Below are 17,311 nucleotides of genomic sequence, written 5' to 3'. Positions count from 1 at the left end.
CATGAGAAAGGTCATTGGAAGAAAAATTGTCCAAAGCTGAAGAATAAGGGAAAAGCTGTTGTAGATGCTTGTGTTGCAAAGTATGATACTAGTGACTCTGAACTATCACTGGTTGCATCATCATCGTCGTTCCATTCAGATGAGTGGATTTTGGATTCGGGTTGTACCTATTATATGTCCCCTAACCGGGAGTGGTTCTCTGATTTAGTAGAACTAAATGGAGGAGTTGTTTATATGGGCAATGATAATGCCTGTAAAACTGTTGGGATAGGTTCAATCCAATTAAAGAATCAAGATGGATCAACTAGAGTTCTGACTGATGTTTGGTACGTGCCCAGTTTGAAGAAAAATCTCATTTCATTGGGAGCCTTGGAATCCAATGGTTCAGTTGTTACTATGAGAGATGGGGTTTTGAAAGTGACATCTGGTGCACTTGTGATATTGAAGGGCATCAGGAAAAATAACTTGTATTACTACCAAGGTAGTACAGTTATTGGAACAGTCGCTGTAGCTTCCGGTAACAAAGACTTGGACTCAATGCAGTTGTGGCATATGAAGTTGGGACATGCCAGCGAAAAATCCTTGCAAATTCTGGCAAAGCAAGGATTGTTGAAAGGTGCAAAGGCTTGCAAATTAAAATTTTGTGAGCATTGTGTTCTGGGAAAGCAAAAGAGAGTGAAATTTGGCACTGCTATCCATAATACAAAAGGTATTTTGGAATATGTTCACTCAGATGTGTGGGGGCCTTCCAAGACACCTTCATTGGGAGGAAAACACTACTTTGTTACTTTTGTTAATGACTTTTCCAGAAGAGTTTGGGTGTATATCATGAGAACTAAGGATGAAGTACTTGGAGTTTTTCTTAAATGGAAAACTATGATCGAAAACCAGACTGGCAAGAAAATCAAGCGGCTTAGGACGGACAATGGAGGGGAATATAAAAGTGATCCGTTCTTCGATGTGTGCCAAAAATATGGTATTGTTCGACACTTCACAGTTAGGGATACACCGCAGCAGAATGGAATGGCAGAGCGTATGAATCGAACATTGCTGGAGAAAGTTCGATGTATGTTGTCCAATGCTGGGTTGGACAAGCAATTTTGGGCTGAGGCTGTGACATACGCTGGCCATCTTGTTAATCGTTTGCCATCATCTGCATTAGAAAGAAAAACTCCTATGGAAGTAGGGTCTGGAAAACCGGCTACAGATTATGATTCCTTACATGTGTTTGGATCCACTACATATTACCATGTGAAGGAGTCAAAGTTAGATCCGAGGGCAAAGAAAGCTCTCTTTATGGGAATCACTTCTGGAGTGAAGGGATTTCGTCTTTGGTGCTTAGACACAAAGAAAATGATCTGTAGCAGAGATGTTACCTTTGATGAATCTGCCACATTGAAAAAGGTAGCAGATAAAAATATTCAGACGAGCGATACTCCACAGCAGGTGGAGTGTACTCCAAAACAGGTGGAGTTTGAGCAGATGGGGATTTTCCCAAGAATAAGTCTAATTCTCCACCACAATGGAGGAATTAGAGGTTGAAGAGGTTCGACCCAAGAACCGTTAAGTACACCGTAACCGATTGCAGCTTGCAAGGCCACGGAGAGAAATTCGTAAACCCTTTCGATTCTCGATATGGTGGCCTCGCGCCTTCCGTTGTTGATGATGATATTCCTATCACTTATCAAGAAGCAATGCAAAGCTTAGAAAGTGATAAATGGAAAAGCGCCATGGATGAAGAAATGCGTCTCCTAAGAACAATACTTGGGAGTTGGCGCAATTACCGAAAGGTAAAAGGGCAATCGGATGCAAGTGGGTATTCGCAAAAAAGATGGATCTCCTAGCAAGAAGGATATTCGCTACAAGGCAAGATTGGTAGCTAAAGGCTACGCCGTAAGGAGGAATTGACTACAATGATGTATTTTCCCTGTTGTGAAGCATTCCTCCATTAGAATTTTGTTGGCCTTGGTAGCACAGTTGAATTTGGAGCTAGCTCAACTTGATGTTAAGACGGCTTTCTTGCATGGTGAGTTAGAAGAGAGATCTATATGACTCACTCAAGGATACACAGATGCTGGTGGTAGAAATTGGGTTTGTAAGCTGAACAAATCACTATTTGGATTGAAGCAATCCCCGAGGCAGTGGTACAAGCGATTTGATAGCTTTATGAAAAGACAGAAGTACACAATAAGCAAATATGACAATTGTGTGTATTTGCAAAAGCTGCATGACGGATCTTTCATTTATCTACTCTTGTATGTTGATGATATGTTAATCACTTCGAAGAGCCAAAAAGAGATAGATAAGTTGAAGGCTCAGTTGAATCAAGAGTTCGAGATGAAAGATCTAGGTGAGGCCAAGAAGATTCTCGGTATGGAGATAAGTAGAGATAGACAGAGAGGCAAGCTTTGTTTGAATCAGAAGCAATATTTGAAAAAGGTATTACAATGTTTTGGTGTAAATGAAAACACAAAACATGTAAATACCCCACTTGCTTCTCATTTGAAACTTAGTGCTCAATTATCTCCGAAGACTAAAGAAGAAAGAGAATATATGGCAAAAGTCCCATATGCTAATGCAGTTGGGAGTTTGATGTATACGATGGTGTGTACGCGGCCTGACATTTCACAAGCTGTTGGAGTTGTGAGCAGGTATATGCATGATCCTGGAAAAGGACATTGGCAATCTGTGAAATGGATTCTACGGTATCTTCGAAAAACTGTAGATGTTGGTTTAATTTTTGAACAGGATGAAGCACTTGGTCAGTTTGTAGTTGGATATGTTGATTCCGACTTTCTTTGGTGATTTAGATAAACGCTGCTCAACTACGGGTATCTGTTTACTCTTGAAAGCCCCAGTGAGTTGGAAGTCTACCTTACATCTCATGAGTGTGTCTACTACGAAGCGGAATATATGGCGATTCTGAGAAGGTCGTTAAGGAGGCTATTTGGCTTAATGGATTGTTGAAAGACTTGGGAGTTATTCAAAGTCACATTAGTCTATATTGTGACATCGAGCGCTATTCATTTAGCGAAAAATCAAGTCTATCATTCAAGAACCAAGCATATCGACGTAAGATATCACTTTGTGCGGAAGTCTTTGAAAAGGAAAAATTCTACTTGAAGATTCCGACAGCAGATAATCCCGCAGATATGATGACCAAGGTGGTAACAACAATCAAGTTTAATCATTGTTTGAACTTGATTAACATCCTGAGAATTTGAGCACCTTCAGTGTATGGCGCCGAGAGCGCATTTGGAGGCACTACAAAAGATAGCTTTATCGAATTTGGGGAGTTGAAGGAAGTGTGTGAAGATGTGATTATCCTAATCAAATCTTCAAGGTGGAGATTGTTAGCATTATGATTAATGGCGCACAATTTTAATGGCAAACAATCCAAAGTGGTGCAAGTTTAGCACCCTAAAGTTGACTTTGAAAAAGTGGCATGGGATAATTTTTTTGGTCCTTGAGATAATGGGCTATTTATTGTTTGGTCCTTGAACCTCAACTATAAATAGGCCTTCTCATTTCTCATTTCAAATTATCCCAACCAATCTTTCTCTTAGTTTTCTCTCTTCTCCCATTTGAGAATTCTTAAGGAATTCTATTTGTTTGTAATATTTTGGAGATAGTAAAGTTATCATCCGTGTTAGTGCCGAGGATGTAGGTATAATTTATCAACCTCGTTAAAACTCTTGTGTTCTTTTTGTCCTATTTTTCTTTCAATATTTGAGGTATAATAGTAGTATTTAATTGTGCTATTAAATTACTATAAAAGGGATATTCTGACTAAGAAAAGACTTGGTATTTAAGAGATCCTTGTGATCCACCTCTCTTCCCTGGGAATTGAACTTTGTGTGATTTTTTAGTACAATAATTTACACGCTTCCGACCCTATTGGAACAACAGTATATATTTCTTTCTATTTTAGGTTTTCATTGATTAAGGATTTTAGAGAATTGTGATTTCATAAAGATAAAAGAAATCCAATTTTAACAAGAACTAAAGGTAAACAATAAAGATTTGGATGCCTTTGTAATAAAAAGAAAAATCCAAAGCATTTAAAAGAAAATATTAGCCGCTTATTGTAACGATAAAATCTTTAAAATGTATACATGTATAAATAAATATAAATTTTAAAATGGAACCTAACATGAATTTTAATATTGAAGACTACTTTCCATAGAATCGAACCCTTGGTAAAAAAAAAAAAAATCACCTCTAATTTTAAAAATTACATTTAAAATAAAATGTGTGGGTGCAATTTTATTTCTAGGACTTCATCGGATAAACCAAATCATATTAGGTAGCTATAATTAACTGATCAGGGATTTTATAAGGATAAAACAAATCCAAATTTTGCATGTCAATATTGAAGATTTGGATGCGAAAATCCAGCCGCTTATTCTAAATCTCTAAAATGATTAATTTCAATATTTAAGACTACTTTCCATAAAATCAAACTTTTGGTACAAAAACATTTGTCACCTACATTTAGGAGAGGGATTATCGGATCGAATTACGTTGTTATCATTAATTGATTACGAATTTTAAACAATTTTCATAAATCCAATTTTAACAACCAATAAATGCCAATATTAAATATTTGGATGCCTTTGAAATAAAATTAAACACCAGGAAAATAATCCACCCACTTATTATATATCTATAAAATAAATCCATTTTTAACCAGGTCAAGATTCAAGATTTGGATGCATTTGTAATAAAATTCACGTTCTGAACAAAATTTATCTAAAGCATTTTAAAGGAAATCTAGCCACTTTTCAAAATGTAATAATATTCTATGTATAAATTTTCTCCTTAATGATTTCTAATTTGATGAAATTATATTTATGATAAAGATTAAAAAAATTAAAAAGTATTTTTTCTTCTTTTAAACTTCATCGATAAACTAGATCAAATTATATTAAAACAATTAATCAATGCAATTGCACCTGATGTGAATGAAAATTGGATATTTGGATATAATCGATATTTAGAAAAGTGTTTGATTTTTAAGGGCATCAAACTTATCCAACATTAAGGTCATGATAAAGTAATCATTCAATTAAACAGTTTGGAAAAAAGTTATTTTAGGAAGTACTTTCACTGCATCGAACTTTAATTAAACGAATTCAATATTTTTTGTCATAATAAAATAAGTGATTTTTGCATTATATCCCGAGAGAACAGGATCAAGTTGTGAATTGTTTAGCTAAATAAATTTTGGTCAAAAAAAGTGCAAACTTTTTATTTTCCCGACAATGATTCGAATTTTTTTGAAATGGACAAAGCTAATTGTGTTTTTTCTTTTCAAAATATTTCTATGTAATTAGTTAGGTAATGTTTTATTGTAAAAAAAACAAAAACAAATAATCGATTAGAGATTTTAAACAATTGTGATTCCATAAATATAAAAGAAATCCAACATTAGCCAATAATAAAGGTCAAGCTTAAATATTTGGATGCATTTGTAATAAAATCCACATTGACAAAAAAGAGTATCCAGAGCATTTAAAAGAAAATATAGTCGCTTATTCTGACTAGAAAATATAAAAAATGTAATATAATTTTATATTTTACATATGTATAAATAAATAAATATATATTTTAAAAACAGAGTGTTGCATGAATTTAACAAAAAAAAAAAAAGCCTAGATTTTTAAATTTACTTCCCGTAAAATCAAACCCTTCATAAAAAAAAATGAATCACCTATAATTTGATGAAATTACATTTAAGACAGAGTTTAAAAAAATCAAAATTTTTTAGACTCCAGATCAAATTAGGTTAATGGATTAGGGATTTTAAAGAAATTTTCTTTCTATCTTTGGACTTCATTAAATTACGTTAGTACAATTAATCAAGATTCAATTGTCATTCCATAGGGATAAAAAAATAATACAATTTTAACAAGCAATAAAGGTAAAGATTAAAGATTTTGATTCCTTTTGTGATAAAATTCACTAAGAAGAAAACCACAAAACATTTAAAAAACCTAGCTTCTTATTCTAACGAGAAAATCTCCAAAATGTGATAAAATTTTATATTAAATTCCTGGAGACATGGTATATTTAGTTATGAAATATAAAACTCTAATTTTTCATTTAAAAATATCATATATAATAATGATGACATAAATATAAATCTAATTTTTCAAATGTTCGGACTAATAAGTTAATCCGGACTATCACCCTAAGCAAGAGAGAATGTAATAGGATTACTCAGAAAAATTAATTAACAAAAATCGAAACTTATCACAAATTTTGTGAAAAAAACATGTAATATTTACAAATTTTGTTCATGATCAATTTTATTTAATAGATAAATTTTAACATAATCGTGTTTATTTATTCAACGTATGAATTTATTTATTTACTGATACGCAATAAAACGAATTTCACTAAATCTTAACTTTGGTGAAGAGAGAGGATGAAGATAGGGAAAAAAACTAGGGTTTTTTTGCCTTCTGCATTTAGAGAGAAGGGAGAAAAGATATATATTTTTATTTGAAAGTAGAAAATACATTTTTAATATGCATTTAAAAGAATAAATTTAGCGAGAGAAATAAATAAAATATAGAAATATAAAAAAAACCTGTAAAATAATTTGGAGCATTGCCCATTGACGAATAAATGGGTTATTATTAGTGATGGATTAATTTCCATATATCCACAATTCTGCTGCAAGTCGCATTCTCGTCTTCCCTATTTCGGTCCTAAGAGGCTTCAAAGTCGAACGAACCTCACCAATTTCTCACTTGTTCAAACTTCAACGCTTTTTTTTTTCAACTACCAAACTAAAGCTTACTTCTATGGTATTTCTTTCTTTTTTAAAATAAAAAAGGAAAAATGGTTGGAGTTAAAGGAAGAATCATTTAGTGGCGGCTTTTCCCTTTCATCGATCCTTATGCTGAAGGAAACAGGACAAAAATGGTGTTCAAGAACAAGCTCTTCTTTTCCTCTTCTAAGAAATCGGGTTCTTCTAGTCCTGACGGATCATCCAATAGCCCTCGTTCCACTTCTAATTCCCCGATCCGATCCGATAAGAAAAAACCCAAAGCTTCTCTTCCCAACTCTGATTCACAACAGATCCCTAATTCACCTTCCCTTTTTACTCCTACTGCTTTTAAGCCAACCCAAGTCAAAGATGGACCCGCTCGCAAGGACCTCAAACCCAGCGAACCCCAAACCCCAGTTGCTAAACCTTCTTCCTCTACCTCCAAGAAACCCGATGCTAAGGACGGGCCTTCCTCTGTCTCGCCTTTACTCGCCTCTTCCTTGGGGTTGAATCGGATTAAAACTCGCTCCGGTCCCTTGCCCCAGGAGAGTTTTTTCAGTTTTAGAGGGGAGAAAAGTGCCGCCGCTTCGGTGCTTGGAGCTAGTAACTTGTCCAGGCCTGGAGGTTCGAGTAGTGCTGGGGGCGGTGGTAGTTCAGGGAAATCGGGTTCTGGGAAGAAAGATGGGTTGAACCAGAGGTTATTGCAAGAGAGTTTGCTTGATAATGTGAGCAATTCGGATAGTATGTCACCTGGAAGTGGTAGTGGTGGATGGCACTCGAGAGAGCAGAGCCCTGGTGTACAGGGGAAGTCTCGGTTGCAGAATGGGGAATCATCCTCTGAAGCTGGTACTGCTCTACCTGTGTCTCATTACCGTTTTTGTCTTTCTGGAATATTAGTTGTTGTTTCCGATTCTGCCTTAGATGATGCTTTAGTGGCAGTACTGTTGTGCAGCGAATAGAATTGCTCAAAACAGTCTGATGATGCCACATACCTGGTTAGGATTCCCCAGTGTAAGATCGGAGTAAATGTTCTGAGCTTTTTCGCATTGACCGTCATATAGGTATAGCTGGAAGGCTAGGTAGAACGTTAAGGAAGTTTAAATTCACCACAAGGTTTAATAATTTTATTCTCTTCTCGAGCATAGATGTCAAAATAGGGTTATAACTGCTCATTGATCTGATACACAAATTACAATATGCAGTAGAAATGATGTGGAATGTGTTAGATTGTAGGATTTGCTTTCTCATGGTTCTTGGTTAGTTAGCAGTACGCATATTGCAGACAAATGAGAAAAAGGAAAATAATCCAGAATCAGGTTTTTGTTATTCTTTTTAAAAGAAATAAGCTAAGATTATGCTATTACTTGAGCTGATAGAGGCCAAAATGGAAAAGTATTCTCTGAAATGATTTCTGTGAAGTCTAATTTATGGTAGTCAGTAATATTCTTTAGATTTTTGCTGAATTCTGAGGAAAACATCGACATCTTAATTTTGAAATGTAGTCAGTATAAGTGCATGATATGTTCGCTTCAGATCATACTTGGTAGATATCATTAGAGGTTAGAAAATGACCTCAAAAACCTGCCCCAAAGAACATAAACCAAGACCTGCCAAAACTTGTTTTGACAAAAAAAGTAAGATCAAACCCGAGAAAACTTGTTAATAAATCAAACCCTATAAGTCTTCAGTCATACTACTGATAATGAAATAAATCAGGAGGTCAAGAAATCAGACTATTACTATGAGATCCACATCATGCTGCTTATCGTTTAGATCCAATTTAAAAACTAATTGGAGATAGGTGGAGGGATCCAACTTGATTATATATAAGACATCCATGTGGAATAAAACCACATTAACAGACCCCATCGAGTGTAGGTGGAGACGGAGAAGCCTATCACGTGGCAAACTCGAAAGGGGTAATGGGCATTGTAACATGCAATAACAACAGAATAGAGCCGAAGTTCTAACACTCAAGCATCCAACCTTAAACAATTTGAAATATGTGGAGAGGTTCAAGTTGAATATATGACATTGATGTGGGATAACACCAGTTTAACATTTATATTACTGCTAATTGCTTGCTTTTGATTTCATGCATAGATTTAATTAGTTAATTCATACACCCTATTATTTTAATACTCACAATTTTCTTTACTTAAGTAAATATTATTTCTTCAATCAAAATGTATTTACTAATAAGTTTCAATATTAGCTTATATATCCTGTATCGTTCGTGTCTTCTGTATTCATATGTGGACAAAATTATCATGTATTCAATCATTATATGATTGGGAAGCACGCTGATCTTAATGTGGAATGCTTATGCGTATATTTTGAGCAGCAAAATTTTTCTCTATGCATTTTCTTCATTTCTTTGTCCTTTCTGTTCTAATTAGGTGAGCAATTTCCTTCATTAGAACTGCTTTATTTGGAATGCTGGTTAATGTAGAAATGGTTTCATTTCCTGAAGGATTGCTGGCAATTTGTTATGTTTTTCTCTCAAAAGTTCCTTTTGTTGGCTTGAATATTATTACCAGGACGACTCAAATCATCACGGGGGCATTCTGGAGTATTAAAAAGTTCTGATTTTTGTACGCCAGAGGTACAGTAGTATTTTCATTGATCCTCTCCTTGCAGTTACTTACTACTCAGTGACTGCTCTTGCATTCTTTTACTTTCAAATTGTGATGTTATTGATTATTAGAATATTTTCTTTCCAGACTTCATATGATTGTGAAAACTCCAAGGAGTCTGAATCCCCCCGTTTTCAAGCCATTCTTCGCCTTACTAGTGGGCCACAGAAGAGGTTTCCAGCTGATATTAAGAGCTTTTCCCATGAATTAAATTCAAAAGGAGTACGGCCTTTTCCATTTTGGAAACCTAGACGCTTAAACAACTTGGAGGTACATTGATCCTATTTCTTGTCTCTTACTTTCTTGCAGTTTGTATTCCTAACTAGATTTCTGTTTTATGCAGGAAATTGTGGTTGTGATTCGGGCAAAATTTGACAAAGCAAAAGAGGAAGTGAACTCTGATTTGGCTATTTTTGCTGCCGATCTGGTTGGACTTCTTGAAAAGAACTCTGAAAGTCATCCTGAGTGGCAGGAAACTATTGAGGATTTGCTGGTTCTGGCTCGAAGCTGTGCTATGACACCACCCGGAGAGTTTTGGCTTCAGTGTGAAGGCATTGTTCAGGAGTTAGATGATAAGCGTCAAGAACTTCCTCCAGGAACACTGAAGCAGCTGTATACACGGATGCTTTTCATTCTCACAAGGTGTACAAGATTGTTGCAGTTTCACAAAGAAAGTGGGCTGGCTGAGGATGAACCTGTGATACAGCTTCGCCAATCTAGAGTCCTGCATGCTGCAGACAAGAGAACTTCCTCGGGAGTCCTAAGAGAAGCAAAAAGTTTGAGTGCTTCAAAGGCGTCAAAAGCCTCCTCATCTAAGAAATCTTATAGTCAGGAGCAACATTGGAGGAAGGACCATCTTGTGCTGCCTGGAAGTTTGATCACTTCCATTGATGACGCTCAAAAGAACTTGGAATCTTCTGCAAGTAGAGATAGGATAGCTTCCTGGAAGAAACTCCCGTCTCCTGCCAAAAAAAGTCCAAAGGAAGTAACTGCTTCCAAGGAGCAAAACAATAGTATGATTGAAACCTGGAAAAAAACAGGAGCTTCTGATGTAGATCTGGCTGCTGTTAAGCTTCAGGAACCTACTCCTGCAAAAGAATCTCAAGAACATTCTTCCAAGCACCAGCACAAAGTTTCTTGGGGTTATTGGGGAGACCAACCGAATGTTTCTGAAGAAAGTTCTATAATATGCCGCATTTGTGAGGAGGAGGTTCCCACCTCAAATGTGGAAGATCACTCAAGAATATGTGCTGTTGCTGATTGTTGCGATCAGAAGGGTTTAAGCGTTGATGAACGCCTTGTAAGAATTGCTGAAATGCTTGAGAAAATGACAGACTTATTTGCTAATAAGGATATGCAACATGTAGGGAGTCCAGATGTTGCTAAAGTATCAAATTCGAGTGTGACTGAAGAATCTGATGTCCTATCTCCTAAACTAAGTGATTGGTCCAGGAGAGGTTCAGAAGACATGCTTGACTGTTTTCCTGAAGTGGATAATTCAGTTCTTATGGATGACCTTAAGGGTTTGCCTTCAATGTCATGTAAAACTCGCTTTGGTCCAAAGTCTGATCAAGGAATGACAACATCATCTGCAGGAAGCATGACTCCCAGATCTCCTTTATTGACACCAAGAAATAGTCAAATAGACTTGTTATTGGCAGGCAAGGGTTCTTTTTCAGAGCAAGAAGATCTTCCACAGGTATCCTTTGTCCAGTTTTTGATTTCAGAAAGACACAAAATGTTTCAAGAGGTGCTGAACTACATGCTTTGGTTGCTATGTACCGTTATATGTCCAATGCACCTGTATACTTTTTGATATTTACTTCCAAGTTTATAGGTTTCCCCCCTAACTTTCCTGCCACATGCAGCTCTCCTCCTCACCTTTTGTGTTCCTCATGTAGGTTGTTTTATTTCTTATCATATGCAATGCAATCTTTTTCACTTTTTCTCTCTGTTCTAAGTGATTTTGTTATCTGCTTCAATTAATTGTTGTGAATTCAAGGCTGTTATGCACCCACAGTAGACTGCCAAATTATTGCATATTCAGGGAATGTATAGGAGCCACTTCAACATCGCAGATGCATTAGTTATCTGCTTTTTGCCATCCAGTTTAGAGTGTATAGTCTTTCTTTGGCAGTGCCAGGTTTTAATTTGTTCCTGATCATGCAGATGAATGAACTTGCTGATATTGCCAGATGTGTAGCAAATACACCATCAGTTGATGATCGGTCTGTGCCATATTTGCTGTCTTGTCTTGAAGACTTGAGACTTGTCATAGACCGCAGAAAATTTGATGCACTTACAGTAGAAACGTTTGGTGCGCGCATTGAGAAGCTGATCAGGTAATTTTGTTGCTGTTTCTTACTTTGTTATATTTATATAGTAAAAATACAAATGCTGTAGATACTTCGGAAAAAAGTAAAATTTAGCTATACAATGAAAACTTTGCTGAACATCCTTTTCAATGGAATGTTTGAACTTTGAGCAAAAGGTGCTAGTTGAGTTTGTTTCTTATTCTGTTATGATTTTGATATTTTAGGGAGAAGTACTTGCAGTTCTGTGAGCTAGTCGAGGATGAAAAGCTTGATATATCAAACACTGTCATTGATGAGGATGCTCCTTTAGAGGATGATGTGGTTCGTAGCTTGAGAACTAGCCCTATCCATTCATCTAAGGACCGTACCTCCATAGATGACTTTGAGATAATAAAACCAATTAGTCGTGGAGCATTTGGGCGTGTTTTCTTAGCTAAAAAGAGAACAACAGGGGATCTTTTCGCAATAAAGGTACCTGAGTTTGATTTTCTTCCCCTATGATCTTTTTCACTTATAAATATAATGTTTAGTTATTTATTGTTTATTTTATCTATGTATCTATTTTATATTGTATTAGTTACAATAGGATTCTCTTTTATATTAATGGCATTTTGCTTTTGGTTTTTATTGTGGTTCCCCTCTATATTTTCTGTTGCATCATGTCTGACTTCATATCATTTTCATCATTCTTTTTCTGTTAGCTTGTTACTTAGAGGTCAAGGGAGAGGTCAATTTTCAATTAAAATCATGTTTATGCTGTGTCAGGTTCTAAAGAAGGCAGATATGATTCGCAAGAATGCAGTCGAAAGCATATTAGCAGAGCGTAATATTTTGATCTCAGTCCGCAACCCATTTGTGGTGAGCAGGTCTTGCTTGCAAAGAATTTATCTTTTTTGAGAATTTGATATCTTATTCTGACATCAATTTGCTGCATCAGGTTCGCTTCTTCTATTCATTTACTTGCCGTGAGAACTTGTATCTTGTGATGGAGTATCTAAATGGAGGTGATTTATATTCATTGTTGAGAAATTTAGGCTGCTTGGATGAAGAGGTTGCTCGTGTGTACATAGCGGAAGTTGTAAGTTTTAAATTAATTTATTACAAGGGATATCTACCTTTTTGCTTATTTTAGTTGAATTCTATTGTTTTATTATATAGTTATATACATATTTTTACAGGTGCTTGCCTTGGAGTATTTACACTCTCTGCATGTGGTTCATCGTGATTTGAAGCCTGATAATTTGTTGATTGCACACGATGGTCATATCAAGGTAACAGTTCATATGGTCTTGTTTCCATTCTGTTGACAAATACTGAATATACATTGCATTATAACTTGGTCAGTTGTTTTCAGTAATTCTAAATGTGCATCGACTGTCATAGTGTAAAATATCATCTTTCTTTTGGATCAGAAGCTTAATGTCATCTTTCTATGTACCTTTGGTTCTTCCTGTTGTTGTTATCATTGCTGTTGTCAACATTCATAATGCAAAATATCATTTTTCTATGTACTGTTTATCATAATTTATGAAATTTATTGAGATACCAATGGCAAGATGAAGTGTGTTTTATACTATTTAGGGAAAAACCCATTATGTTGGAAGGTTGGATGTGACTGAGGGTCAGGGGACGATGTATGTTTATTCTTTGAGCTGTTAGTTTGTTAAGCAAAATGAAGATACCTTAAATGGAATGTGATGTTGAGGTTACTTGGACAATACCTAATTTATTTATTAAAACTTACGATAATTTTATTTTTCCTATGAGCAGTTGACAGATTTTGGGCTTTCAAAGGTTGGTCTCATCAACAGTACTGATGACTTGTCTGGTCCAGCAGTTAGTGGAACATCTCTACTTGATGATGAGCAGCCTCAGTTATCTGCATCTGAGCATCAGCAAGAGAGGCGGAAGAAACGTTCTGCTGTTGGTACACCTGACTATTTGGCACCTGAGATTCTTTTGGGAACAGGACATGGTTGGTATAGCCTTTTTTAAGTTTAAGGTGCTTTAATTATCTTCTTTTTTCCTGCCTGACTTGAGGATCAAGATTGATTAGATTTGGTTAGCCTGAAATTTGTTTATCTTACGATGCTTAAGCAATCTGGATCCAAGTTATTTAGTTGATTTTATGATTGATGCTGGTTATAATTAGGTTAAAATCTACGGTAGCTGATTAATTGAGATGCATATGCATTTCTTCTCTGGTTGAACACGTTTTAAAGCAGTAAGTTCACAACATCATCCAATTTTCCTCAGGTGCAACTGCGGATTGGTGGTCTGTGGGTGTAATTTTATTTGAACTGATTGTCGGCATTCCACCCTTCAATGCAGAGCATCCACAGGTAATGTCGTTATTCTATGAGTTCCAGTTATTGCTAGAATCACTCCTTTTGACTTGACATGTTTTGCATTTTATTTCTGTTTCTTCCTTCTCAAAGTATAGATTAATTTTTTTTTGTTCTTGTTATATTGATCTAAAACTTGAAGGCTATCAATTTTTTCCTCCAGATTGCTTGAGATTATGTTCAAGTACAATGTTCCTTTTCTAGAATATTGAATGATTAAGGAGGTGGATCTTCTGTTTGATTGATTGAAAGCTACATAGCCATCATGTTAGGTTTACTCATTTTCCAGTTAGTTTTGGGACATTGGACTCCTGGTTCACACTTCACAGGAAACCCAATACTTAAAAAAAAAAAAAAAAGATAATAATTTGGTTCAAAAAGCAAGGGATACATGGATACGCTAATGATTGTGTTGTTTTAAGGGTTTCTTTTAAGTTTTCAAAGATTGTTACTGTTGGAGTGCTGTTCAATTTTAAGTTAATTCTCATTCTTACATTCATTTTCTTTCATATTTTGGTTCTAGATAATATTTGATAATATTCTCAACCGTAAAATACCTTGGCCACGGGCACCAGAAGAAATGAGCCTTGAAGCAAAGGATTTAATTGATGGGTAAGAAAATTATTTTCTTGATGCCATTGGTATTTCATGAGAATTTGATACATGTTGGAATAAATAACAGTAGTAATGCAATGATTCAGTCCAAGTAGTTTCTGGTTGCATTATTTTGATGGACATAACTTTAATGAGTTCTTTTTTCTGAAAACATTTATCGAGCATACATGGTTTGCAAAGACAGCTGTTCTATATTTGCTTTATGGCTAATGGCTTTGCTACAGAGAGGTTCCTGTCCTATAGACAGAGAAAATAAATCCATAAACATTGTTCCTCAATCAAAGTGCCTACATAGATTTATCAAACACAATACATGTCTGTGTAATCTAATTGTCTCATGACAAACACAAAAACAACTTTCTAATATCAAGGCATGTTGATGCACATCTGTGAACACGTATTTTCCTAACACAAGTCGCAGATTTATTTTCTCAGTTTATGGGACTGAAACCTTGCCTTCATAGGCATATTAACTGATTAAGTGAGATACTACTATGTCACCTTAGTTGTTGCTACTGCGTCCCACAGGATACTTGATGAAGTTCTTATCCTATTCATCGGTAATTTTATTTTTCTAGAAGTTTCTATGTTCTTTTTGAAAGTAACTAATATGAAGTTTAAGACTAATCCAACTTATTAAATTATTTAGCAATTTACTTAAACTGATCATATCCTATATACTATGTTCGACATCTTAATGATCTTACAATGTTTCATATCTTCATTTGTTAAGTATCCTATGTATTTAGCACTATTAATGCTCAATTTTTTATATTAAGAAAAAAATTGTTGAGGCTTATAGGTTTTATTAGTTGGCAACATATATTCTTACTTTGTGAATGTCTATCCCAAAAAGATGTACGCTGCATCAAGATGTTTAACCAAAGGTTCTTCAAAGTCACTGGTATCAGACTTAAAAATATCTTAAGAGTCTCTTAGTTTCTGTAATGCTCTTCTTCGTTAGTGTTTTTCTTGGTTCAGGTGTCTCGGTATGGACTTAAATTTTCTTAATTTATTCATTTCCAGGTTGTTGACAGAAGATCCTAATCAGAGACTTGGAGCCAAAGGAGCATCAGAGGTGATATTTGTTCTTAATACCACTACAACAATCTTTGGGTGTTCTATTTTCCATTTCTCACGCTTCTGCGTTCATGTTTCTTAATTGGCCTGTCTTGGATTGAAATTTTTAACCAGGTGAAGCAACATGTATTTTTCAAAGATATCAATTGGGACACTCTTGCAAGGCAAAAGGTGAGAATGTGTTCACCATAAATTATGAAATTCTAAGCGAGCTAATTGTTTTGAAGTGTCTCGCATCCACTCACCTTTCTTTCCACAATTTACAGGCTGCCTTTGTTCCCAGTTCAGACAGTGCACTTGATACTAGTTACTTTACCAGTCGCTACTCATGGAATACTTCAAATGACCACACATATCCTGGTAGTGATTTTGATGATTCCAGTGATGCTGACAGCTTAAGTGGCAGTAGTAGTTGCATGAGCAACCGGCAAGATGAAGTGGTATCCTCTTCCCGTAGATTTGTATTTTCATAACTGATGATTATCTATGATTTCTGTTGTTGACATGGCCACAAATGAAACAGGGAGATGAATGTGGAGGTCTTGCTGAATTTGAGTCCGGTTCATCAGTAAATTATTCTTTCAGTAATTTCTCCTTTAAGGTATTCTTTTAACTAGAAACTAGCTGTTGCTAAGATTGAATTTTGTTTTCTTGGTATTCATCTCTCACAAGCTGTTTTTTGCTTTGTGGTGGTTTGATAGAATCTATCCCAGCTCGCATCGATTAACTATGACCTGCTTTCTAAAGGGTGGAAGGACGATCATCCAGCCAATTCTAATGCATAGCAACATCCTCTTTCCTTTGAGAGAGAGAGAGAGAGAGAGAGAGCTTGGGTTTTTTTGACATTCGGTGTTGATTGATGTGTTGTTTGTATACCCTGTACATGTATGTATGTTATTTCAATATTGTACAACTTTTGTTTTTTAAATTCATTTGCTGTTTTAATATATATTTAAGTGGTGTTTCTCACCCATGCAGAGATAGAAGAAAATTTGGGATTGAAACTGGTGCCTGCTTGAGGATATACTTTTTTCTTTTATAGGCAAAAAAGCTCTACGCTGTGGGAAAGACTTGCAATTTTTTTCTTTTTTACTTAATGCCAGCTGCACTGCTATGACTCTTGAGAACCTTCAATGTAGCCTACTTTTAAATGCCGCCGCAGTGTGGGTTATGGGCTTTTGGGCAATGGGTGTAATTTGTGGTAGTGGTGTTGTTTTCTTCCTTTTTTTGGTCATTATTATTGTTCTCTATAGCGTTTTTTACTGTCACTTTCAGAGCAATGAAAACTCATATCCCTTCTTTTTTAAGATCGAAGAGTTAAAGGAGTGGTTTGGCTGTTGTGTGGTTGCTGAGAATATTACAATATATATGAATAGCATGGCTTGCAGAGGTTGTTGAGTTAAGCAGTTATATGGTTAAATGCCTCCACTAGTTTGGGTGCCTTGGCCTCAACTGGGACAAGTCTCTTGTTTGTCTCTTTAAGGTGCTGCTCTCACATGCATACATGTGGTGAAAGTATCATACTAAATTTAAATTGTATTT

The 17,311-nt window shown here is 35.5% G+C and overlaps 1 protein-coding gene across 2 annotated transcripts; it reads left to right on the top strand.

Moving 5' to 3' along the window:
• The first annotated feature begins 6,572 nt into the window (after positions 1 to 6,572).
• On the top strand, positions 6,573 to 17,076 carry LOC108456801 (probable serine/threonine protein kinase IREH1). Of its 2 annotated transcripts, XR_008274476.1 has the most exons (18): positions 6,574 to 7,624; positions 9,319 to 9,383; positions 9,502 to 9,684; positions 9,758 to 11,113; positions 11,584 to 11,756; positions 11,954 to 12,200; positions 12,495 to 12,587; positions 12,667 to 12,807; positions 12,908 to 13,000; positions 13,500 to 13,704; positions 13,986 to 14,071; positions 14,598 to 14,686; positions 15,716 to 15,767; positions 15,884 to 15,940; positions 16,036 to 16,209; positions 16,293 to 16,370; positions 16,471 to 16,654; positions 16,748 to 17,076. XR_008274476.1 is itself a non-coding variant. In XM_053021820.1 (17 exons), exons 1-17 carry the CDS (start codon positions 6,931 to 6,933, stop codon positions 16,552 to 16,554), a joined length of 3,870 nt encoding a protein of 1,289 aa, XP_052877780.1. In that variant the 5' UTR covers positions 6,573 to 6,930; the 3' UTR covers positions 16,555 to 17,076. The 2 variants fall into 2 exon arrangements, 1 of the variants encoding a protein (XP_052877780.1); XM_053021820.1 differs by having other exon boundaries at positions 6,573 to 7,624; positions 16,471 to 17,076.
• Positions 17,077 to 17,311: the final 235 nt, after the last annotated feature.

Source organism: Gossypium arboreum, chromosome 11 (genome assembly GCF_025698485.1).
Source record: "Gossypium arboreum isolate Shixiya-1 chromosome 11, ASM2569848v2, whole genome shotgun sequence".
Classification (NCBI taxonomy): domain Eukaryota; kingdom Viridiplantae; phylum Streptophyta; class Magnoliopsida; order Malvales; family Malvaceae; genus Gossypium; species Gossypium arboreum.
Note: the sequence above shows the minus strand (reverse complement) of the source record. Positions and strands in the feature narration are given on the sequence as shown.